Source organism: Eptesicus fuscus, chromosome 3 (genome assembly GCF_027574615.1).
Source record: "Eptesicus fuscus isolate TK198812 chromosome 3, DD_ASM_mEF_20220401, whole genome shotgun sequence".
Taxonomy (NCBI): domain Eukaryota; kingdom Metazoa; phylum Chordata; class Mammalia; order Chiroptera; family Vespertilionidae; genus Eptesicus; species Eptesicus fuscus.
In genome coordinates, this window is record NC_072475.1 from 39,739,762 (window position 1) to 39,760,003 (window position 20,242).

At 37.2% G+C, this 20,242-nt stretch overlaps 1 protein-coding gene across 6 annotated transcripts in view; it reads left to right on the forward strand.

The window, feature by feature from the left end:
• Positions 1 to 20,242, forward strand: part of FXR1 (FMR1 autosomal homolog 1) — a 66,524-nt gene that overhangs the window by 25,894 nt on the left and 20,388 nt on the right. For all 6 annotated transcript variants that reach the window (XM_054713758.1, XM_054713759.1, XM_008142345.3 and 3 more), the window contains exons 4-9: positions 9,659 to 9,730; positions 10,107 to 10,255; positions 10,478 to 10,571; positions 11,020 to 11,136; positions 15,110 to 15,280; positions 16,646 to 16,724. In XM_054713758.1, coding sequence (XP_054569733.1) covers positions 9,659 to 9,730; positions 10,107 to 10,255; positions 10,478 to 10,571; positions 11,020 to 11,136; positions 15,110 to 15,280; positions 16,646 to 16,724 — 682 coding nt within the window. The remainder of the gene's footprint in view (positions 1 to 9,658; positions 9,731 to 10,106; positions 10,256 to 10,477; positions 10,572 to 11,019; positions 11,137 to 15,109; positions 15,281 to 16,645; positions 16,725 to 20,242) is intronic.

The following is a 20,242-nucleotide window of genomic DNA, read 5'->3' on the forward strand; positions in this document are numbered from 1 at the left end:
ATTCGTGCATCAGTGGGGTCCCTCGGCCTTGCTTGCAGGATCGGGCCAAAACCAGCTCTTTGACATCCTCCGAGGGTCCCGGATTGCGAGAGGGTGCAGGTCAGGCCAAGGGACCCCACCAGTGCACAATCGGGCCTGGGGAGGGACATGATGAGAGGTTGGCCAGCCGGGGAGTTACCACACTAGGGCTCTAGGGCGTGTCTGTCCCATCTCGCTCAGTCCCAATTGGCCAGATCCCAGCAACTAGCTAACCTATCAGTCAGTGTGTCTGCCCCCTGGTGGTCAGTGCACATCATAGCTAGTGGTTGAGCGGCCTTAGCATATCATGAGCATATTATGCTTTGATTGGTTGAATGGACGACTGGACACAGCATATTAGGCTTTTATTATATGGGATAGGATAGGATTTGTCTTGTGCTTTCTTCCTCAGTATTTTTGTAAAATATTAATTATCACCCTTTATTATAGTGATCATTAATATAGTTTATATGTAATGTGAAATATTGTAATTAGTATACTGCCTTGTTCAATATTCTAGAAATGTCTGGAACTTTTTTGAAGTATAGGGAAAATTCATGTTCATTAAAAATTCTGCCTAGATTTTAACTACTTGCTCTAAGTTTCCTGTGTATGCTTGTTTTTGCTAAATCAAAAAGAATGCTGTGACTTAATTGTGTCAGGGCACCACACCATGAGCCCACTCCCTAATAATGTTACAGCCTTTCACTTTACTCACCTTTTTCTTTTTTAGTTGACTTGACCAAAAGTGGGTACTAAGAACTTTTTTTGTATGGAGACCTGTAAATGTAGTCTCAGTGTGGTGTGTATTTGTGTCTAAGTAGGTGGGTCCTATGAATTATAGCAGTAATGCTGCTGATTACTTATTGTACTATGTTCACTTGCACATTAGACTCCAGTAAAAAAGTTGTGTGTTTTTTTCTTCTTTTTTCTAAACGGAAGCAAACTTTTATTTAGAAAGTTCCCAGAGATAGAAGAAGTGAGCCAGCTGTGCTGCATGGGCTCAGGAAACAAATTGCAGAAGCAGAAGAAAAGCCTTTGGAGCTTAGGAAAAAGAAAGACAAAGAAAATTCACCCAGGGGAAGGAGAGGAGAGAGAGGCAGGGGCCTGCTTCAGAGAGCAAGAGAGCCCTGGAGAAGGGTGTGGGAAAGCAGGTGTGCTCAAGAGAGAGAAAGAACAAAGAGTGAACTTGTATTCTTTTCTAATTAACACCTTTCTGTGAGGATTGATAAAAGAGCTTATTTGCTTTCATTTAGAAAAATATGTTTTAGAAGGTTTTTTTTTTTCCTCCCCTGAATTCTTGGTTTTGTTCTAGAATTAGAAAGATGTGGTGGCCAATCCTGAGCATTGACACTTATTGGTAGTTTAAAGGCTCAGATGAAAGGAAAAACTTGGTGGAGTGCTGAGGATGTTAACAGTGTGCTTTCCCCAATCTCAGACAAGGGAGGCCTTATCCATTTCTTGGACCACCTTTGTTGTTCATTTGGAAATTGATTGCTGAGTGTTTTATTTCAGTTTACTTTTTGTTTTCGTTTTAGTGAAATTTGCCCCTTACAGTGTGAGAGTCTGTACCTGAAATTAAGATGTTGTCATTTTTTCACTTGAAAGTTTTGAAAATTTACATAAGGAAGAAGCTTAAACTTAATCTTGACACATTACCCCCAACCTCCTTTGGTCACTAGTACTTAGGAATCTCTCCATATGACCTGGAATGTTTAGGAATTATGGTTGTTAGGCTTTATATTTTGAACCAAATAACTTATTGAAAGCCCCCCCCCCCATACCCTTTAAATTTAAAATAATAAAAGATTGATGTAATAAAATAGTAGAGAATTAACATAAAATGGGAATTTTCCCTCTTAGTGTGGTTGTGTAGGTGTGCTTGTTGCCCACCCCAGTTTTAATCTCATTTACCAGAGTTGAGTGCCTCTTCAGATTTTTTTTTACATTTATAAAGTACATGTGTGTTCGTTGCAAAAATTGAGAATATATTATATATTTGTGACTTGTTTTCAGTTAATTAGGATACTATAAACATTTTCATGTCTGAACATACAGATTACGTCACTTTTTCTAAGTATTCCATAATATTCCTTAGTTCTAGAAGACATTGAAGTTAACAAAAATTTTTGCTATAACAAAAAAGCTAGAATTAGTTAATGGTCTTTTATATAAACATCTTCTGGTAATACAGTTCTAAGTGGTTCAGTTGCTGAATCAAAAGGCATGTTATTTAAAATTTTGATAGTGTCAAAATGTATCATTTTGTCTTCTAAAAATGCTTTTTTAAATTACCACTTCATAACACCTGGAGGTGTTTGTTTCCTCATTGATTGACTGGCTGGATTATTATTAATCTGTAAAGTTTTAAAAACCCAATAGAAGGAAGCTTATGTCTGCTCATTCTTCATTTCCTTGATTATGGAGTGTTTTTTAAATTAGCTTATTGGCTGTTGACCTTTTGTTCTGTGACTTGTCTTTATTTTTTGTTATAATAAGGCAGGCAGGCGAGCAGTTAGGCATGATCAGGCAGGCAGGCAGGCAAGTGGTTAGGGGCAATCAGGCGGGTAGGCAGAGGCAGTTAGGGGTGATCAGGCAGGCAAGCAGTTAGGGGCATCAGGCAGGTATGCAGAGTGGTTAGGGGTGATCAGGCAGGCAGGCGAGCGGTTAGGGGAGATCAGAGAGGCAGGCGAGTGTTTAGGGGTGATCAAGCAGGTAGGCAGAGGCTGTTAGGGGCGATCAGGCAGGCGAGTGGTTAGGGGCGATCAGGCAGTCAGGCAAGTGATCATTTAGGAGCCAGTGATCCCAGATAGCGAGAGGGATATCTGACAGCCAGACATCCCCAAGAGGGGTCCCCAATTGCAGGCCAGGTTGATGGACATCCCCTCCCCCCCGCTGCCCCATGCACGAATTTTGTGCGTCGGGCCTCTAGTATGATTTATAGTAGAAAGTTGGTTTTGAAAGGTCTAAAATTGAAAGATTTATTTTGTAACCTAATTAGTGGCTTTTATTTAACTTTAAAAAGTGGTGGCATGGCATGGCCACCATAGCTCAGTGGTTGAGCATCGACCTATGAACCAGGAGGTCATGGTTTGATTCCTGGTCAGGACATATGCCTGGGTTGGGGGCTCGATCCACAGTGGGGGATGTGCAGGAGGCAGCCGATCAATGATTCTCTATCATCATTGATGTTTCTATCTCTCTCTCCTTCTCCCTTCCTCTCTGAAATCAATAAAAATATATATATTTTTAAAAATGGTGGCATATATTTTTAAATACAATTAAAATTTTTGATAAGTATTTGCTTAATGGTTTTCGTTACTAAAGATTGCTAAGAAAATGCTCAGCTTTACAAAGTTGGATGTAAAGGGAAAATGAAGAGTATCTTATAGATTCTCTTAAGCTGGTTATCTATATCATAAAAAGCCTGTGGTCGTGACGCTGTGATGGCGTCACGACCAACTGCCAGATTCACCAGGAGGTGCATTGATGGGTCCTGCGGTGGGCAGGACTTCTGGGTCCCACGGCGAGACCGACTTCTGGAGTGTTGCGGGGCACTGGCAGTGCCTGAGGTGTGTCGCGGGCCTCCAGCAGCGTCTGCATAGCGTTCGAGGTTTCGTGGGGTGGCGGACATGGCCTGATGGCAGGTTAGGCCTAGGGTACCCTACACGCACACGATTTAATAGTACACTGGGCCTCTAGTGTAATATCATAATGTTCTGGGATATTGATTGCACATGAAGTGAAGTCAATAGGTACTTGCATTGTTTAGCAAATTAGTACACACACTACATAGAAAGCAAGTTTTGTTCCTTACCTTACAATTTTTTAATCTGATATTTGATTTACACAAAAGTTAAATGTATGTGTATTGTTAACATTACTTTTAAAAATGTTTTCTATTTGATTCTTGTGGCCAATCTGAAAATTTTAGCTGTCTTTAGTTGGTCTTTCTCATAATACCAAGTCCGCTGTTAGTCTTAGTGTTTGGGAAATGCTCAAACATTAAAAAAAGAGGTGAACATATTTTTATGATATCTTTGTCTTGGAAAATGGTGTTTTTTAAAGATGTATGAAACCCACTTGTTCGAGTAGCAGTCACAAATAATGAATGAGATAATATTGTACAGGTAAATTAGTGTGTTCTAGATTCTAGATGTTAAGCTTGCTTTTTCTAATTTTTTTTCTTCATAGATTGTAATGAGATGAAATGGTGAATACAGGAGAACGATAAATGTTTCTCGTATAGTTGTAAAATGGGTCATTATGATTAAACTAGGGGCCTTGTGCAGGAATTCGTACACCCTGAAAGGAACTATGGGGTGCTGTGGAGGTGTTCTCTCTTTTCCACATCCAGCACGGAAAATGAACGGGTCCGGTTGTTGAGTGGTGGAGCTGGGGATTAAGAAATAAAAGAAAGAAAGAGATAAGACGCAGAAATAGAAGCAAGCTGGGAGCTAGGTGGGACGCCATTCTCTCTTGATGGAGAGGCAGCGACCCTCAGCCCAGTACAGCACATTTATTTTATACCCCCCAAATACCAGGAAGTAACATCAAAACTTAGGATCAAAGGAGCTTATTTTCGTTCTTAAGTAGGTCCTAGCATTACTGGATTTACATATCTAGACCCGCCCCTGCCGACACCTGGTCAAAGGTAAGAAGTCAGAACTGACAACACCCCCCCGCCTTCTTGGGGGGGGGGGGGGGCGCGTAACCGAGACATGGTTCTGCCAGTCGCCTCGGGCTCAGCTGACAACAATATAAAGAATGTCCATGTGCCTTCCCAGGGGGCCCTCTACAGGGTGCGAGGCTGTGGTAGGCAAGGGGCGGGTTTGGCCCATCCTCCATGTCCCCGCCTGGCTCCTCCCACCGTGTCCCCGGTCCCCTCTCTGCTGGCAGCCCCTCTCCCACCACCGCCACTCCCACGTGCTGTAGGTGCCAGCCCTGCTCGTACCCACCGACAGCATGGAGTGATTGGGGCTGGCGCCAGCAGTGGGTGCAAGTGGCAGCTACTGCCCCGATTACCCCTCAGGAGCAGGGGGAGGTGGAGAAGCCCTCGGGGCGCTCACACCAGCTGAAGGTGCCGAGTGATCGGGACTGGTGCCAGACACCAGCAGCAGGTGCGAGCGGCAGCTTCGGCACTGGCGGTGGGTGCAAGTGCCGGGCTGTACCGTGGTGCGCGGGAGCAAAGAAATTTCAGTAACCACCAGAAGCTCGCCCCAATAACAGCGACCAGCGCCTTGGTCTGGCATCTCCGCTCACCTGCTCTACCATCCTGCCGCGGCCAATGCCCACCATGTTCCACACATGCCCCCTGTGGTCAGCACACGTCATAGCAAGTGATTGTTTGGTTGTTCCACCATTCTGTCTATTTGCATATTAGCCTTTTATTATATAGGATTATTATATAGGATAATCAGTTTAGTACTTAACATTATTTAGGAATTTTCTTTATAGTTTGGTGAAAACTGGTAAAAATTTTATACCTCTAGTGTTTATTACCTCTGTTCGGTTGTGACTTTCAAAGGCATAAAAATTATTAACTTAAATGAAAAGTTAGCAACATCAGCCTAGAATTTCATTTTAAATCAAAATTTGGTGTGTGTTAGTTACAGTTTGGAAATCATTTTATAATAGGGTTTGACTTGGAGTCATTTGTTAGAAAGAATCCTTAAATGGACTTTTGGAATTTGACTCTTCATTTTCCATCTTTCACTCCAACCTTTGATCTGAGTACTATTATGTTTCTAGGTCTCCCATGGGCACTCCTTAGTCTCCTGCTTTTTTGAGCTTTTTTTTTGGATTTAAAGAAATTTAGTGTTAAAAGCAAGGAGTAGCCGTAGCTTTAGAGTGTGAATTGCTCCCTTGAAACAGTTTGGAGATTTAAGTGAAATCTGAAGGAGAATTTCTATGTGGTGCTCTTATTCCAATGACATAGTTGTAAATAAATTTAGTAATTGACATTTGGAACATAGTACACTAGGGTACAGTTTTAATTCTGGGTTATTAAAGTGATTTTTTTTAAAAAATTGTATGAGATACAGTACATCTTATCAAGGATGTGATTTGACCCACAGCACTCAAGTGGAGTCAGACTCATTGTTGGCTTTGTGACAGTGGCCTTGTCTTTCAGGGATAAAGTTATTAATGAGATTTACAGAGATGGATGTAAGTGTAAAATGGGATACAGGATTTCATTGTTCAATGAGAAGTAAAGCCTCAAAGCAGTCCAAAATGGTTTATTCTCTGTTTTAGTAGGTAAGCTTACATAGCAAGCCAGATTCCTAGAAGGTTATAACCACTTTGGTAGAAATAGAAATAAAATAATGGTAGTTTTAAGACCCGTTTTTTACAGCACTTGAGCTTGAGGCACCCATTTACTAAAAGATTCTTCATCTAGCTGAACTGCCTTCCTGAGATAGTGCTTGGAATTGGTAAGAATTTTCTGTTTTTAGGATTTTCTTTTTGTTTTTAATACTCAGTATGCTAGGGGAAATAGTTATCACTTATCATTTGGAGCCATAATCCATATTTACTGGTTTTAAAAATATTTTTAAGTCATTTTACATAAATTTTTTCAGAAGTAAAAATGAAAGGATGGCAATAGTCAACATTATAAGATAACTTGATAAGCATTTAAACATAGCAAATCCAACTTTATATTCCACATTTTCTTGGTTTTGATAATACATATACCTAAAATGAGTAAAGTTCTCAAAATATTTCTGCTCATCAGCTATTATACATAAACTCAAAACATCATATAAATACTGATATCAAATTTAAAATACATTTCTAATAAAATTTAGTTTATTTCTTCTGGTTCATTTGACACATGAATTATCAGGATGTAATACTTTAAGAATATTTGGAACTATTGGTGGCTTCTAATTTTATTGAACAAAGCATAGTCATCTTTGTGCTATAATTACACATTTTAAAAAATTGCACTATTTTCATATTTAACTAATTGGGTTGACTAATCCACTGAATTTTTTGCATTTTTTCATCATCTGTTTCTTTCTAGTCATATTTGTATATACATCTACCTGTGGCGTTTGGCCACTTACCAACTGAATCGAGTATATTTTAGTGTGCAGACATAAAAGATGAAACAATACTGTTAGGTGTCCTTGTAGAAAAACAAGAATGGTCCAGCTGCTTGTTGCAGGATTTTATATAATGGAGTCCCAGTTGAATGATTAACTGAGTGAGAATACTAAATTTCCTTTCTCCTTAGAAATGTATTGTTTGGGGATATTGACTTAGGATATTGTCATTTGAAGACTTCATAGTCTGAGATTCTACTTATGAGATAAATTCATATTGCTCATTAGAATCTGGAGTGCTGTTGGCTCTTTGCATCAGTCTGATTCCTGTAATAATTGTGAAAGTCCTCTGTAAAGTTTTTTCTCTTCGTAATTATAGGTTGAAAATAATAATAATGAATTCTTAACTGTTCAGCAGTATCCAAAAGCAGACTATAAGAATGGTGTTTCTAGGCTTCATTTTCCTGAAAGATTATGCAATAAACTAGAGGCTAATACAGTAGTAATGATATATTTCATTGTTATATCCTTCCAAGTAATACCATCATTTTTCTGTTTTCTTTATATTTTTAAAAAATCATAGTTGGAAATAATTGGATGATGATGAAATAGCAAATTGTTTCAAGATAAGAGGAAAAATATGATCACTAGATTCCACCTTAGATATATAAAAGGGGCCACAGGATTTGTATACTAATTTCAAGATAAAGTAATTTTTATTCTATTTTTAAAATGTTCTTATTTATTTTTTTTTTTTTGGAAGACCAATGAGAAAGGATAAAAGCCATAAAATAGTTAGATTTGCTCATTAAAGAAATGCAAAAGCTAAAATTGAGTCCCTTGGAGCATAATTGGTACAAAGGCTTTTTTTTTTTTTCCTTAAAGTTTTTTTCTAATGTATACAATAAAGTTGATCATAAGGTTTTGGCTTACTCATTTATAGGTTCGATTTTCCATTGCTTCCAAAATCATTCAGATTATCTTGAGAGAAGCTTCAAGCTTTTCAAAACTATTTATGTATCAGTAGTGTGCATTTATCTCACAGGTAGCTGTTAATACATATTGATAGATTTCTCTGGCCACCTCTGTAGGAGTAACCTTTTAGTCTTCTCTTTTCAGCCCCCCAGTTTTCCATGTATTGAAAATACATTTAAAAAGCTGCTGTATTGCCCTAGCCAGTTTGGCTCAGTGAATAGAGTGTCAGCCCATGGACTGAAGGGTCCCGGCTTCGATTCAGATCAAGGGCATGTACCTTGGTTGCAGGCTTGATCCCCGAGCCCTGGGTGTGTGGGAGACAACCAATGGATGTATCTCTCTCTCATCGATGTGATATTTCTCTCCTTCTGTCTCTCCCTCTCCTTCTCCCTCTCCCTTCCACTCTCTCTCAAAATCAATGGGACGGGGCGTGGGAGTCAATTGGGGGAAAAGGAGACATTTGTAAAACTTTAGACAATTAAAAAAAACAACAACCTCCACACACACAAAAAAAATCAATGGGAAAATATCCTTGGGTGAGGATTAGCAAGATAAAAATAAAATTAAAAGCCTAAGCGACTGAATGTCTGGTGGACGGGTTGCTATGATGCATACTGACCACCAAGGGATGGACACACAACGTGGGAGTTGCCCCCTGGTGGTTAGTGCTCTCCCATACCCAACCTCCCCCCGCGGGCCATCCTCCTGTGGCCCCTCCCCCTGTCTGGCCAGGCTGAGGGACCCCACCCGTGCACAAATTCGTGTACCGGGCCAATCCCTAATGGAAACTTTTAAAATGTATAATGTTAAAAAATACCTGATAATTACAGATACAGAACATATACACTTTTTTTTTAGATAGATGTAATATACTTATGTACTCTGCTAGATGTATTCATATGTGTAATTTTTTTATTCAGCTAACCATTTAGTACATGTGATCTAAATGTCATATCCTTGAAGGAATTTTAAAGTAGGGTTTAGAACCTTTTTTTTAAATGTGTTTTTGATTTTTTTTTTTAAGAGAGGAAGGGAGATGGATAGAGAAATAGAAACATCGATGCCTGCAACCTGGGCATGTGCCCTGACTGGGAATCGAATTGATGACCTCTTGATTTCTGGGTTGATGCTCAACTGCTGAGCCACACAGGCCAGGCTATGGTTTTTCACTTCTGAAAATAATTCTTAATTTGAGCATCTTCTAAATACTGACATCGGATTTACAGTACACCTCAATAAGTTCTAGCTTATCTTTCTGCTACTTGAACCATCAAAATGCAATGTTTGAAGATGAATAATGGTAACAGAAACTGTTGTTTTACACTGTGTAAAACTACCTTGTAAGAAGCATTTAATATTTGTTTAGTAAACCCTCATGAATTTGAATTTGATTTTCAAGGAGCTAAATTGCCCAAAAAAAGTTGTTTTATTTTTCAGCAGTAAAATTTAGGTTTACATAAGTCTTATTAAACTGTTTAGTACACCAGTTTCAATACAATAGTATTTTTGATTCTTAAGTTTAAAGGGACTTGGTATTTATAATAAGTTATTATTTAAAATATTGGAAATCTTTTAGGATCAATGGTTGAGGGCATTTTTTTTTTTTTCCTTCTCAGGTATATTCAAGAGCAAATGACCAAGAACCTTGTGGATGGTGGTTGGCTAAAGTTCGAATGATGAAAGGAGAAGTAAGTGATGTTAACCCTTGGTTCCTGTAAATGTTACTCCAACTCTATTGTGTTTTTAAAAGCCTACTTTAGAAATAATTGGTCACACATTTCAAATATTCATCACCATTAATTTCTGTTTGTGTTCTGAATTTGCAAACACCAAGGCTGCTCTCCAGAGATATACCCTAAGCATGTGAGGACTACCAAGGTTCTTGCTTGTGAAAACCTATAATCTACTTTAGGCAAATCAGTTTGATGTAACTAAGCTGTTCTTAGTATTTGTGCCACAAGGGGGAGGGTCTACTGTTTAAACTGAGCAAGGTAATTAGAACTTCATTTAAAGCTTATTATTTTTGTTCAGATGGGATTTTTAAAGTATTTTGATGTCTTTTAGTTTTATGTCATTGAATATGCTGCTTGTGATGCCACTTACAATGAAATAGTCACATTTGAACGACTTCGGCCTGTCAATCAAAATAAAACTGTCAAAAAAAATACCTTCTTTAAATGCACAGTGGATGTTCCCGAAGATTTGAGAGAGGCGTGAGTAATTTTGTTTACTATTACTTTGTGAATTAGGAATTTTTAAGTGCTACAAAATTCTTTTTTCCCCAAATACCCAATCAAAAACTTCTGATAGAACATCTTTTTAATGAATAAAAGTTTTAATGGGTGGTGTTAAAATGAGATACTGGGTTTGTATTATACTTGCCTCTAAATTTAATCTGTTATTTAGGTCTTACACATGAATTAATTTCTCCATAGGTGTGCTAATGAAAACGCACATAAAGATTTTAAGAAAGCAGTAGGAGCATGCAGGATTTTTTACCATCCAGAAACCACACAGCTAATGATACTGGTAAGATAACTCCAGAGTTTAGGTAGTTAATAGATACTACAGGAATTTTGTAATTAAATGTTCAAAAAACTATATAAAAGCTAACTTGGTGTATAGTGAATTTGTTAATACAGTGTTGGAGAAAAAAATTTTTGTAGTTATAGAATGTTAAATTTTTATCTTTTCTGAAGTAAGGAGGAAAAGTTTTCATGTGACATTCTTAACATCAGACAATTAATTCTTAATGTGCGGTGTGTTGGAACCTCTCACCCCCATCATAATGTGCATAGCAGAATTAAGTAACATGGGAATTCAGGAAGGAAAGTAAGGTTATTCTGGGAAGAGGGGTGAATGTTAGGTGAGGAGGGAAGTGTAGTTGATGAGAATCATGGAAGGCTTTATTATGAAGATCCTGTTTGTATTATCTTGAAAAGTGATTGTTTTGAGTTATTAACTTGTTTGTTTATAGTCTGCCAGTGAAGCAACTGTGAAGAGAGTAAATATTTTAAGTGACATGCATTTGCGAAGTATTCGTACGAAGTTGATGCTCATGTCCAGAAATGAAGAGGCCACTAAGCATTTAGAAGTAAGTGAATTTACTCATAAAAGGTATGTTGTGTGTCCCAGTTTCATTAATATATACAAGCTCCCTGGCTCAAAATTACTTACTTGACTGTTAGGTAAGGTAACTTGGGACCTATTTTGTGGCTAATACCTGGAGTCATTGTGTCCTTGAGGAATTGCTATGTATTATTCTTACTTACTCTGTTCTTAACTTTTTTTTTTTTTTACTTCCTTGTCAGTCACAACACACTTCCATTAGTAACTAGATTATTATAACCACCAGAGGCCCTCAGCCCAGCCTGTGCCCTCTGGCAGTCTGGGAGCCCTGGGGGAATGTCTGACTGACAGCCATCAGTTGGACATCCTTAGCACTGCTGCGGAGGTGGGAGAGGGAGGTGGGAGAGGCGCCAGCCAGTTGTGAGCCCTGCTGCTGGCTGAGCTGCACGACCAGGGGCAGCTCCTGTGTTGAGCGTCTGCCCTCTGGTGGTCAGTGCGTATCATAGCAACGTGTTGTTCCCCCATTCAGTTGGTTTGCATATTAGCATTTTATTATAGGACTGGTGGCCCGGTGCACGAAATTCGTGCACATTAAAAGGGAATTAATTAGAGGAAATAACTTAATATTGTTATTTGCCCTTTCTCTATAATAGAAGTGTGCGAGATGAAAGGAAATTAGTTAAATGTATATGAAAATAATATATAAATTTATTAATAAACAGTAAAAAAAAGATACAACAACAACAGAGGCATGATATAAAATAAAAACATGATATGAAAACAACAGTGATGCACACAATGACTGATAAAGTGATTAAACTTATTCTAATATCTCCCTGTATACCACATTAAGAATGAAAACACTTTCAGAGTGCTTGACTAATTTCCCTTGTGATGAAGTATTTAGAACTTTAACTTTAATGTCACATGCTCTTCGAACTTGAAAGAAAGTAACATATAACTGACCATGTGCGAAAATAGGTTCAGGTAGGAATATTCCTACTCTGTCTAGAGTTTGTCCTTGTGATTTATTATTAGTCATCGCAAATGCTGGCATCACGGGAAACTGTTGTCGAATCAATTTAAATGGGAGGCCAGTGTCAAATGGGGACAAATCAATTCTTGGAATCAGAACAACCTCTCCCTCTGCAGATCCTGTTAATACTTCAGCTTCGATAATGTTAGGTCGTAATCTTTTGATAATAAATCTGGTACCATTACAAAGACCCCATTTACTATTAATATTTCTCAATAGCATGATGATTGCACCTACTTTCAATTTTAATTTATGACACGGCATTCCCGAAGTGGTGATACTATTAAGAAATTCGGTGGCAAAATTTTCCTTTTTAGCCTCATCTATTGAGTCAATGGAATCATCACTCAAATATGTGTGAAAATCTCCATCGAGTATATCCAAAATTTCTTCATTTAATTTTTGAACATGCTCGTTTTTTGGACAAGAATCGCATGTTTGAATATATTTTTAATATTATCTATAGATATACTATTTCCAAAGGTAGCTTCACTAATAGATCCATTACAAACCATTTCACAGGGGGTTTCAATAATATCCATTCCTAAGTGAAAACTGCTATCAGGTTTGCCATCTCCAAGTTTTACTAACTATTCACTATAAGCAGAATCCTCTGATCTCACATTTGTTGTAAGAGACAACTTTCTGAAACATCCCCAAACAGTACAGTACTTTAAACTCGTTTGTACTATGGCCGATCGCATAGCATGCGGTATAATACTGAGACATTGTTGAAAATCCCCTCCAAGAAGGAGAACTTTCCCACCAAATACAACATTCATATTCGTAATTTCTCTTAGTAATCTGTCTATGGCGTTAATAGCATGACTGCATGCCATGGTGCATTCATCCATAATGAGAAGTTGGGCCTTTTTAATAGTTTTAGCAACTTCACTATTTATATTGAGTCTAGAAATTGAAGTTTCATTTAATGGAATTGGTAATTTATATTGGGAATGAAAGGTTCTTCCACCGAGAAGTAAATTTGCAGCAATTCCTGTAGACGCTGTGGGTAAAACAGTACCACCACGACCTCTAATATAATGTATTAAAACTTTATACAGATGTGGGGAGCAGCTACAGTGTTTGGACAGGTTCAAGCCTTGGACCGATGAGAGGGCACAGTCCTCTCATTGCCACGTGCAAGTCCCAGCTTGGAGGGCAGGGCCCTCCCAGCACAATTATAGCTAACAGCTATAGTTGTGGGCTTGTGAACACGTGCCTAAGTGATGTGGGCTTGATAGAGTTCAGATGCATGAAGTTGAGTAGGATTGAAACCCAGGAGAATGTTGTAAACATCTTGATCAGGCCCTTACTTTGCCTGGTGGCATCTGCTATAAAATAAAGACACGGCTTGTGGACGCGGTCGCTGTCTTTCAGAGAAGCAGTGTCCTACCGAGACCCAGCTTTCATTCTCTGGTCTGTCTTTTCTAAGCCTTTCACCACCCCCACTCAGGGTCACCTTTGGCCATCCGGCTCGGCACATACAGATATGCAGGTGAATAGGATTCCTAGCTGGCAGGCCCCTGACAGCAAGCTGGTCACCTGTCGATTCCGTGAGGAATGGGGCTCCCTCCTCCCTCCTGTCAGGGTCCGGGGTGCAGGTGAATGGGGTTCCTGGCTGGCAGGCCACTGACAGCAAGCTATCCAAAAGCGGTTTCTGTGAGGAATGGAGCTCCCTCCTGCCTCCTGTCAGGGTCTGGTTTGAAGGCTGGCCACGCCCCCTGTTGGGCCAGACCCAGAGTTCTACCGGGATTGCCTCTGCCTTGGCAACCCAGGACTGACTGCCGCTGGGTACTCCTGGTGCTCCGAGGGTGGGTTCTTCTCTCAGGCCTCGAGGGAAACAGCTTGGGGAGGGTGCAGCCATTGCCAAGGTGACCCAGGACCTAGTGCCTCCACGCTTCGAGGACTGGTTCCGGCCTCAAACCTCGCCCTCAGCGGGAACAGCTCTGGGAGGGTGCAGCCGTTGCCAAGGCGACCTCTGCAGGACTGACTTCCTTCCGGTTGGTCGAACTTCTGCCATGATGGTGTTACACCCAGGGTTTTTATATAAATAGATAGGATTCTTGTGTAAGAGAAGAATAGGACACAGCATATAATTTTTAAAAGAGCATATCGTTGCTTTTCTATCCTGTCCTAAAATACTCCTGTTCATCACTGGGAAACTTGCAAATACACACTGTCTAGAAATATTGAGACAACTTTGTTTATCTTTAAGACAACTTTGACTGCCCTTACAAATTTAAAAGTTACAAATAGGATATGGTGATGAGTTTTGAAACATAAATCATGTGAATTGGAGAACTGCTTGTATCAATTATTCTGGAAAATTGTTTTAGAATTACTCTTTTCTGTGGCCATGACTAAATAGACTCATCAAACCATTTTTTCCCCTTCCATTATATGACCCAAATGAGTTTCCTTTATTCCTTTTTTTTGTTAGTTCTTTTTATTTTTATTCAAGTTGTAAAATTGACATAACATAAAATTTACCATCTTAACTATTTTAAGTGCAGTTCAGTAGTGTTAGGTATATTCAGATTGTTGATCAATCCCCATAACTTTTTCATCTTACAAAACTGAAACTCTATACCCATTAAACAACTTCCCTTTCCCCCTTCCCCTTCAGCCCCTTGCAATCTCCATTCTGCTTTCTGTTTCTTTATGTTTGACATAGATAAATGGAATCATACAGCATTAGTCTTTTTGTGACTTGTTTATTTTACTAAGCACAATGCCTTCGATGTTTATCCACATTATAGCATGCCAGCATTCTCTTTTTAAGACTGAATAATTTGCATTGTATGAATAGATCACATTTTATTCATCCATCTATCAATCTGCATATTTAGTTTGCTTCCAGTTCTTGACTCTTGTGAATAATACTGTGAACATGGTTTTACAGAAAACCATTTGTATTTTTGATCTTTTATAATAAATTCTAATTTATCTCTTTTACTAGTGCACAAAACAACTTGCAGCAGCTTTTCATGAGGAATTTGTTGTGAGAGAAGATTTGATGGGCCTGGCAATAGGAACACATGGTAGTAACATACAGCAAGCTAGGAAGGTTCCTGGAGTTACAGCTATTGAACTAGACGAAGATACTGGAACATTTAGAATCTATGGAGAGGTAAGCTGTTTTCTGTCCCTTACCTAGGATAACTTTGCTAAAACATTGATCACATTTATTTGGAATTTTAGCTTCCCAATGAAAACACTTTAAAATCAGTCAGCCTAATAATCATACATATATGTGTGTGGATCGAAGGTGACATTGTATTATATGGAGCAATGAAAGATTTTTGAGTAATGTGTACTATTTTCAGAAGTTTCTTAACCAACTGCTTCTGGGTTTAACTCAGTTTTCTGTGCATTACAAATAATTTATTCAAATATTTTTTGCATGCTTACTATGTGTTGGGCACTGGCAGTTGTAAATAACATAAAACTGCTTTGGTAGAACTTGAATTTAGGTAATTTGTAACTAAAAATGAAATTTGTGTGGATAGGAAAATAATCTGAGAAATAAATCAAGTTTTTAATTGAGACCATGTTTCACATTAAAATATATGGATAAGGTGTTTTTTGGGGTGATAATTTCAAGTCTTAGCTTTTCAAATCTGACTAGAGACCTGATTTTTATTCCTGAAGCCTTTAGACATGGGCATTATAACAGAGTAATTAAGATGAAAGGCTTTGCAGTCATAGTGGCTGAATTAGAATTCTGTTTACCCCTTTGAGTGGGCTTAGAGAATGTTACTTAATCTCCCTGTATAATTTTCTTGTAAATGAGAAGTATAATAGTGCTTATTTTATAATCTGTGAGGATTAAATACATTTTTAAAATGGTTATTGTATGTGGTGTATTACATGAGTACACAATACAATTGATCTATGGTTATTAAAGAACAAACAGTAAAAGTGGAAGTTAACTGTAATTGAGAACTGTGAATTCCTTTAAGGAACCCCCCCCCCCCCCCCTTCCATCCTTCAGTCTTTTAAAAATGTACCCAGGAGAAATGAGGAATTTAATGATGTTACTGATAGGTACTTTTTTCTAATGCATCTCTGCAAAACCAGCTTAGTAAATCATTTTGAGAATGAAAAAAAAATGCAGACAGTATAGACAATGTGAACAATTTATTTTTAATATTCCCCTGGAGATACTCAGCATGGGAAAATGGACCAAATAAATATATTTTCCTGGGTTTAAATTTGGCAAACATAAGTAGGTTAATTTTCTCAGAATCTTAAAAGGGACCTTAGAGATGACTAACATGTTTTTGTTCTAATAGTACTTTTTCCCTAGTCTTTTAATTACTGCTTTTTTTAAAAAAAAAGTACTTAATGAATTATCTGACCTGAAAGGTCACTTTAGTGGGCTGAGCTTGTTACTAGACTGTCATAATTCAGATTCTGCTCATTTCTCATATTTTTGTTTTGGACTGTGGGATTTATTTCATGTTTGTTTCTCTCTCCCTTCCTACTCTCCCAGAGTGCTGATGCTGTAAAAAAGGCTAGAGGTTTCTTGGAATTTGTGGAGGATTTTATTCAGGTTCCTAGGAATCTTGTTGGTAGGTATTTCTTCTACATGTTAAAGAAGTTAAATGTTATTTAATTATAGTGAACTAATTGAAAATTAGTCTTGTCTGATATTTTACTTATAGTTAAGTATTTTGATAACCATACTTACTTTCATTATTTCAGTAATAACATTGTATGTGACTTGTATTCATTATGATAAAAAGTAAAGATATCTTCTTCTGTACAGGGTAACCCACTAATAAGACCCATGGCTTTTATAACAGTTTGCCATTACAATTTTTTTTAAGCCAATGTAGACCTTGGGCTCTTTCTTACTATTTTCATTCACTTAATATCTTTTTATTATTCATGTTTATCAAAATTGTAAGTACTTTTGAAAATGTATGATAAATTATTTTGTTTATTTAGTGCAAAAGAGAAAGTAAAAGTGAATTGACAATATGGTAGTAAATAGTAAAACTTATACACAGTAGACTCTGAATAAATAATGATTGGTTTTGGCAAAGGTATATGAGCAGGAGAGGAGGATGGTGATAATGATATGATAGGAGGTTTCACTGAAGTGTTTGATGCCATTAATGAAAACTATTGTGCCCCCATGGGTTATAAGTTGTGACAAATTTTGAAGCTGGAGTTAAGTGAGCATTATAACTTGGAGTGAGTTGTTGAATAGCTTTGTTATTAATATCCTGTAGATCGGTGCTGTCTGTCCTTTTAAATGCTAATTGAGACAAATGGGAAAGCTTTTGTCACATGTTAAATACTCATGAATTATCCTAGAAGTTTAATATAAAAATAAACATTACCATAAGGTAGTGAAATTTACTAATTTACTAGGAGAGATGAATTTTCATCACCTATCTGATTTTTTACCTTGTTGAACTAGTTAGAGCCCTTTAGGCTCCATTTTATAATTAGGCCTATTCAGCCTTTTAAAATGTTGGGTTTTATTATTATTATTATTATTTTTTGTTATTAGTGTTTTATTTGTCAAATTCTATAAAACAAACACTGGGAGAAAAATTTTAAAAAAACTCCCACTACATAAAGATGTTTTTCTGGCCTATGACAACTAGAATACTCTGATACAAGAGTCTATATACAACACAAGAATTTGGATTTTCTTGATACTCAGCTATTATATAAAAAGCTTTTCAATTTTGCCTGAACATTTGGGTAGTTATGACATACTGCCAATTAAGCAAGCTCTACTTTATCTGTTCTTGGAAATCACTGTCCTCTGTAGAATAATTTTAATAAATATTATGATACGAAATGTTTATTGTCAAATGAAATCACTGTAGACAAGAAAGCTGCTTTTGAAAATGATCCCCATTTTGTTTAAATTCTACTCAGTTATTGACATCTATCAGTACTAACATTGGTTTGCTGCTTTACAGAGTGTAATTTAACTTAGGTTTCTTCAGTTGTAAAAATGATTTGAGGTATGTACTAGAGAGAGAATCAGGGTTCTTTTCTAATTTAACAATTCTATAATAGCCTTGATTTTAAAGAGTTTGTGGTAGTGTTAATTTTGAGTAAAAAGTCCAGATATTTCAGAAGTGAGGAAATTGGATATATTTGTAGCTTTCTGATTCTTTATTTATTTTGTGCAACAATGTCTGTGCCTGTCATGTCTCTTTTTTTCCTCTACCTGTCTTGGTTGGCTTTGATTTGGGTTATTTGTGTACTCTTTAGGAAATATACATTAGCAACAACTATTGTACGTTGGTGAAATTTTCAGAAGAAGTATAAAGATTTCAATTGGTTATTGTGTATAATAATACTACATTTTCCTCCAAAATGTTTTATGGGTGAAGCAGACTTTTGAAAAGTAATACATTCTTAGTCCAAGTGAAAGAGGAAAAGAGGACTGAGGAGTAAAAGGGAATGAGGACTACTTGGTGGGTAAGTTCCAGAGAGGATTCCTTTACACATTCAGGTTCCCAAGAGTTCTAGAACTTGACCATTCCCACCCCTTCCAAATCAAAAGAAAACATACTATGTGAACATCGATTTGAAAATGAGTCAAAATCTTTATCCTCCTCGAAGCCTTCCTTAATCACTTCTCTACTCTGTCCCTTCAGCATTTTTGCTCAATACTCAATTTATACTACAGGTCTGCTTCAGTTTATCAGTATGCTTTGGAATTTAAACTATGGAAATGATCAGTTAAAATTTTGACGGTCTCTGGTGGGACTAAATAAAACTTGCAGGTAGGTCCTTGCCACGGACCCCAGAAGGGTGATGGATGTTCACTCACCACTGATATAGTTCACAAGAAGAAAGGGGTACTAAGATTGGGGTGGGAGGGTTATAATATATCATCCTGACTTTTGTTATTTCGAAAAGATATTTGCTTATTTTTAGCAGGGTCAAGGATGGAGTTGCTGCTTGAGCTTCACTGTGTTAAAAATGAAGGTTGCTTTTATATGCTGCTGCTAGAGCTAAGAGAAGACATGTGACTTCCCTGACCTCTTATTTTTTTGCCTGTTTAATCACTGTTGCTTTAAATTTAGGGTTATTAATGGGGAAGGAGGCTTGAGAATAGGGACAGAAAATCCTATAATAGTGGCTTTGCTGTATTGACTGGCTTACTGTTACCATTGTTCTCTTACTTATTCTTTAATGAAAACTGTTCTCTCAAGCATGCAGTAGGAAAATTTTCGTTTTCACCCCTTTCAACCAAAATTAATTTATTGTGGAAATAGATTGCTGAGTTAGCAATAAAAAAATTATTGGGGATTTGGACATAAATAACATGGATTTATTTAATAACAAATATGGTGTTGCTGTGAATTTTATAAGAGATACATCGTTTCATATAGAGAAGGTTACCTAAATATACTGTTCCCAGGTAACAGTATGCAGTATTGGTTTGTTAATTTATGTGAATGTATGTTGTAACTAATAAGTTCCTAAGGGGAAGAGAAATCTTCATGCTTCTTTTTTAGGTTGTCCTTTAATTATTGGATACTTTAATTATTGGGTACTGCTGTTTGACAGACTTAGAGATTAAGAGTAGAGAAGGTAAATAATTTGGATTTAAGGTACTTTATAGTGTTTCATATCTAGGAAGACAGCATACCATACACATGTTGTATGTATTTTTATAGCTGTGGAGTACTTTTTAAAAACTTACTGGTGTAAAATGTTATACTTGTTAAATGTTAACATTTAATTTTTATGAAGGGAATATTTTAAAAGTTACATCTTTAAGTCACAGGTATCTTTTGAATAAATAGAAACTTAAAAATAAAATCAATATTGAATTTGTTAATTGTTTGAATAATTATGATTTACAATGAACATAAACAAATTGATCTGATTAATGCTAAGATAAGGTTTTTTTTTGCCTCTGTATACAAGAAATGGGTTGGACTTGATATTTTAAAAATATAAAAATTATGTAGAACATCTTAAAAGTTTAGACTTTGAGATGAGAATGTTTTCCATGTGAGCAGCATTGTCAACCCAGTTAATGATAGCCTGCTGGAGAGAAGGAAATTTCAGACCAACAGTAAAACTTCTCAGTAGTCTTTAGGGG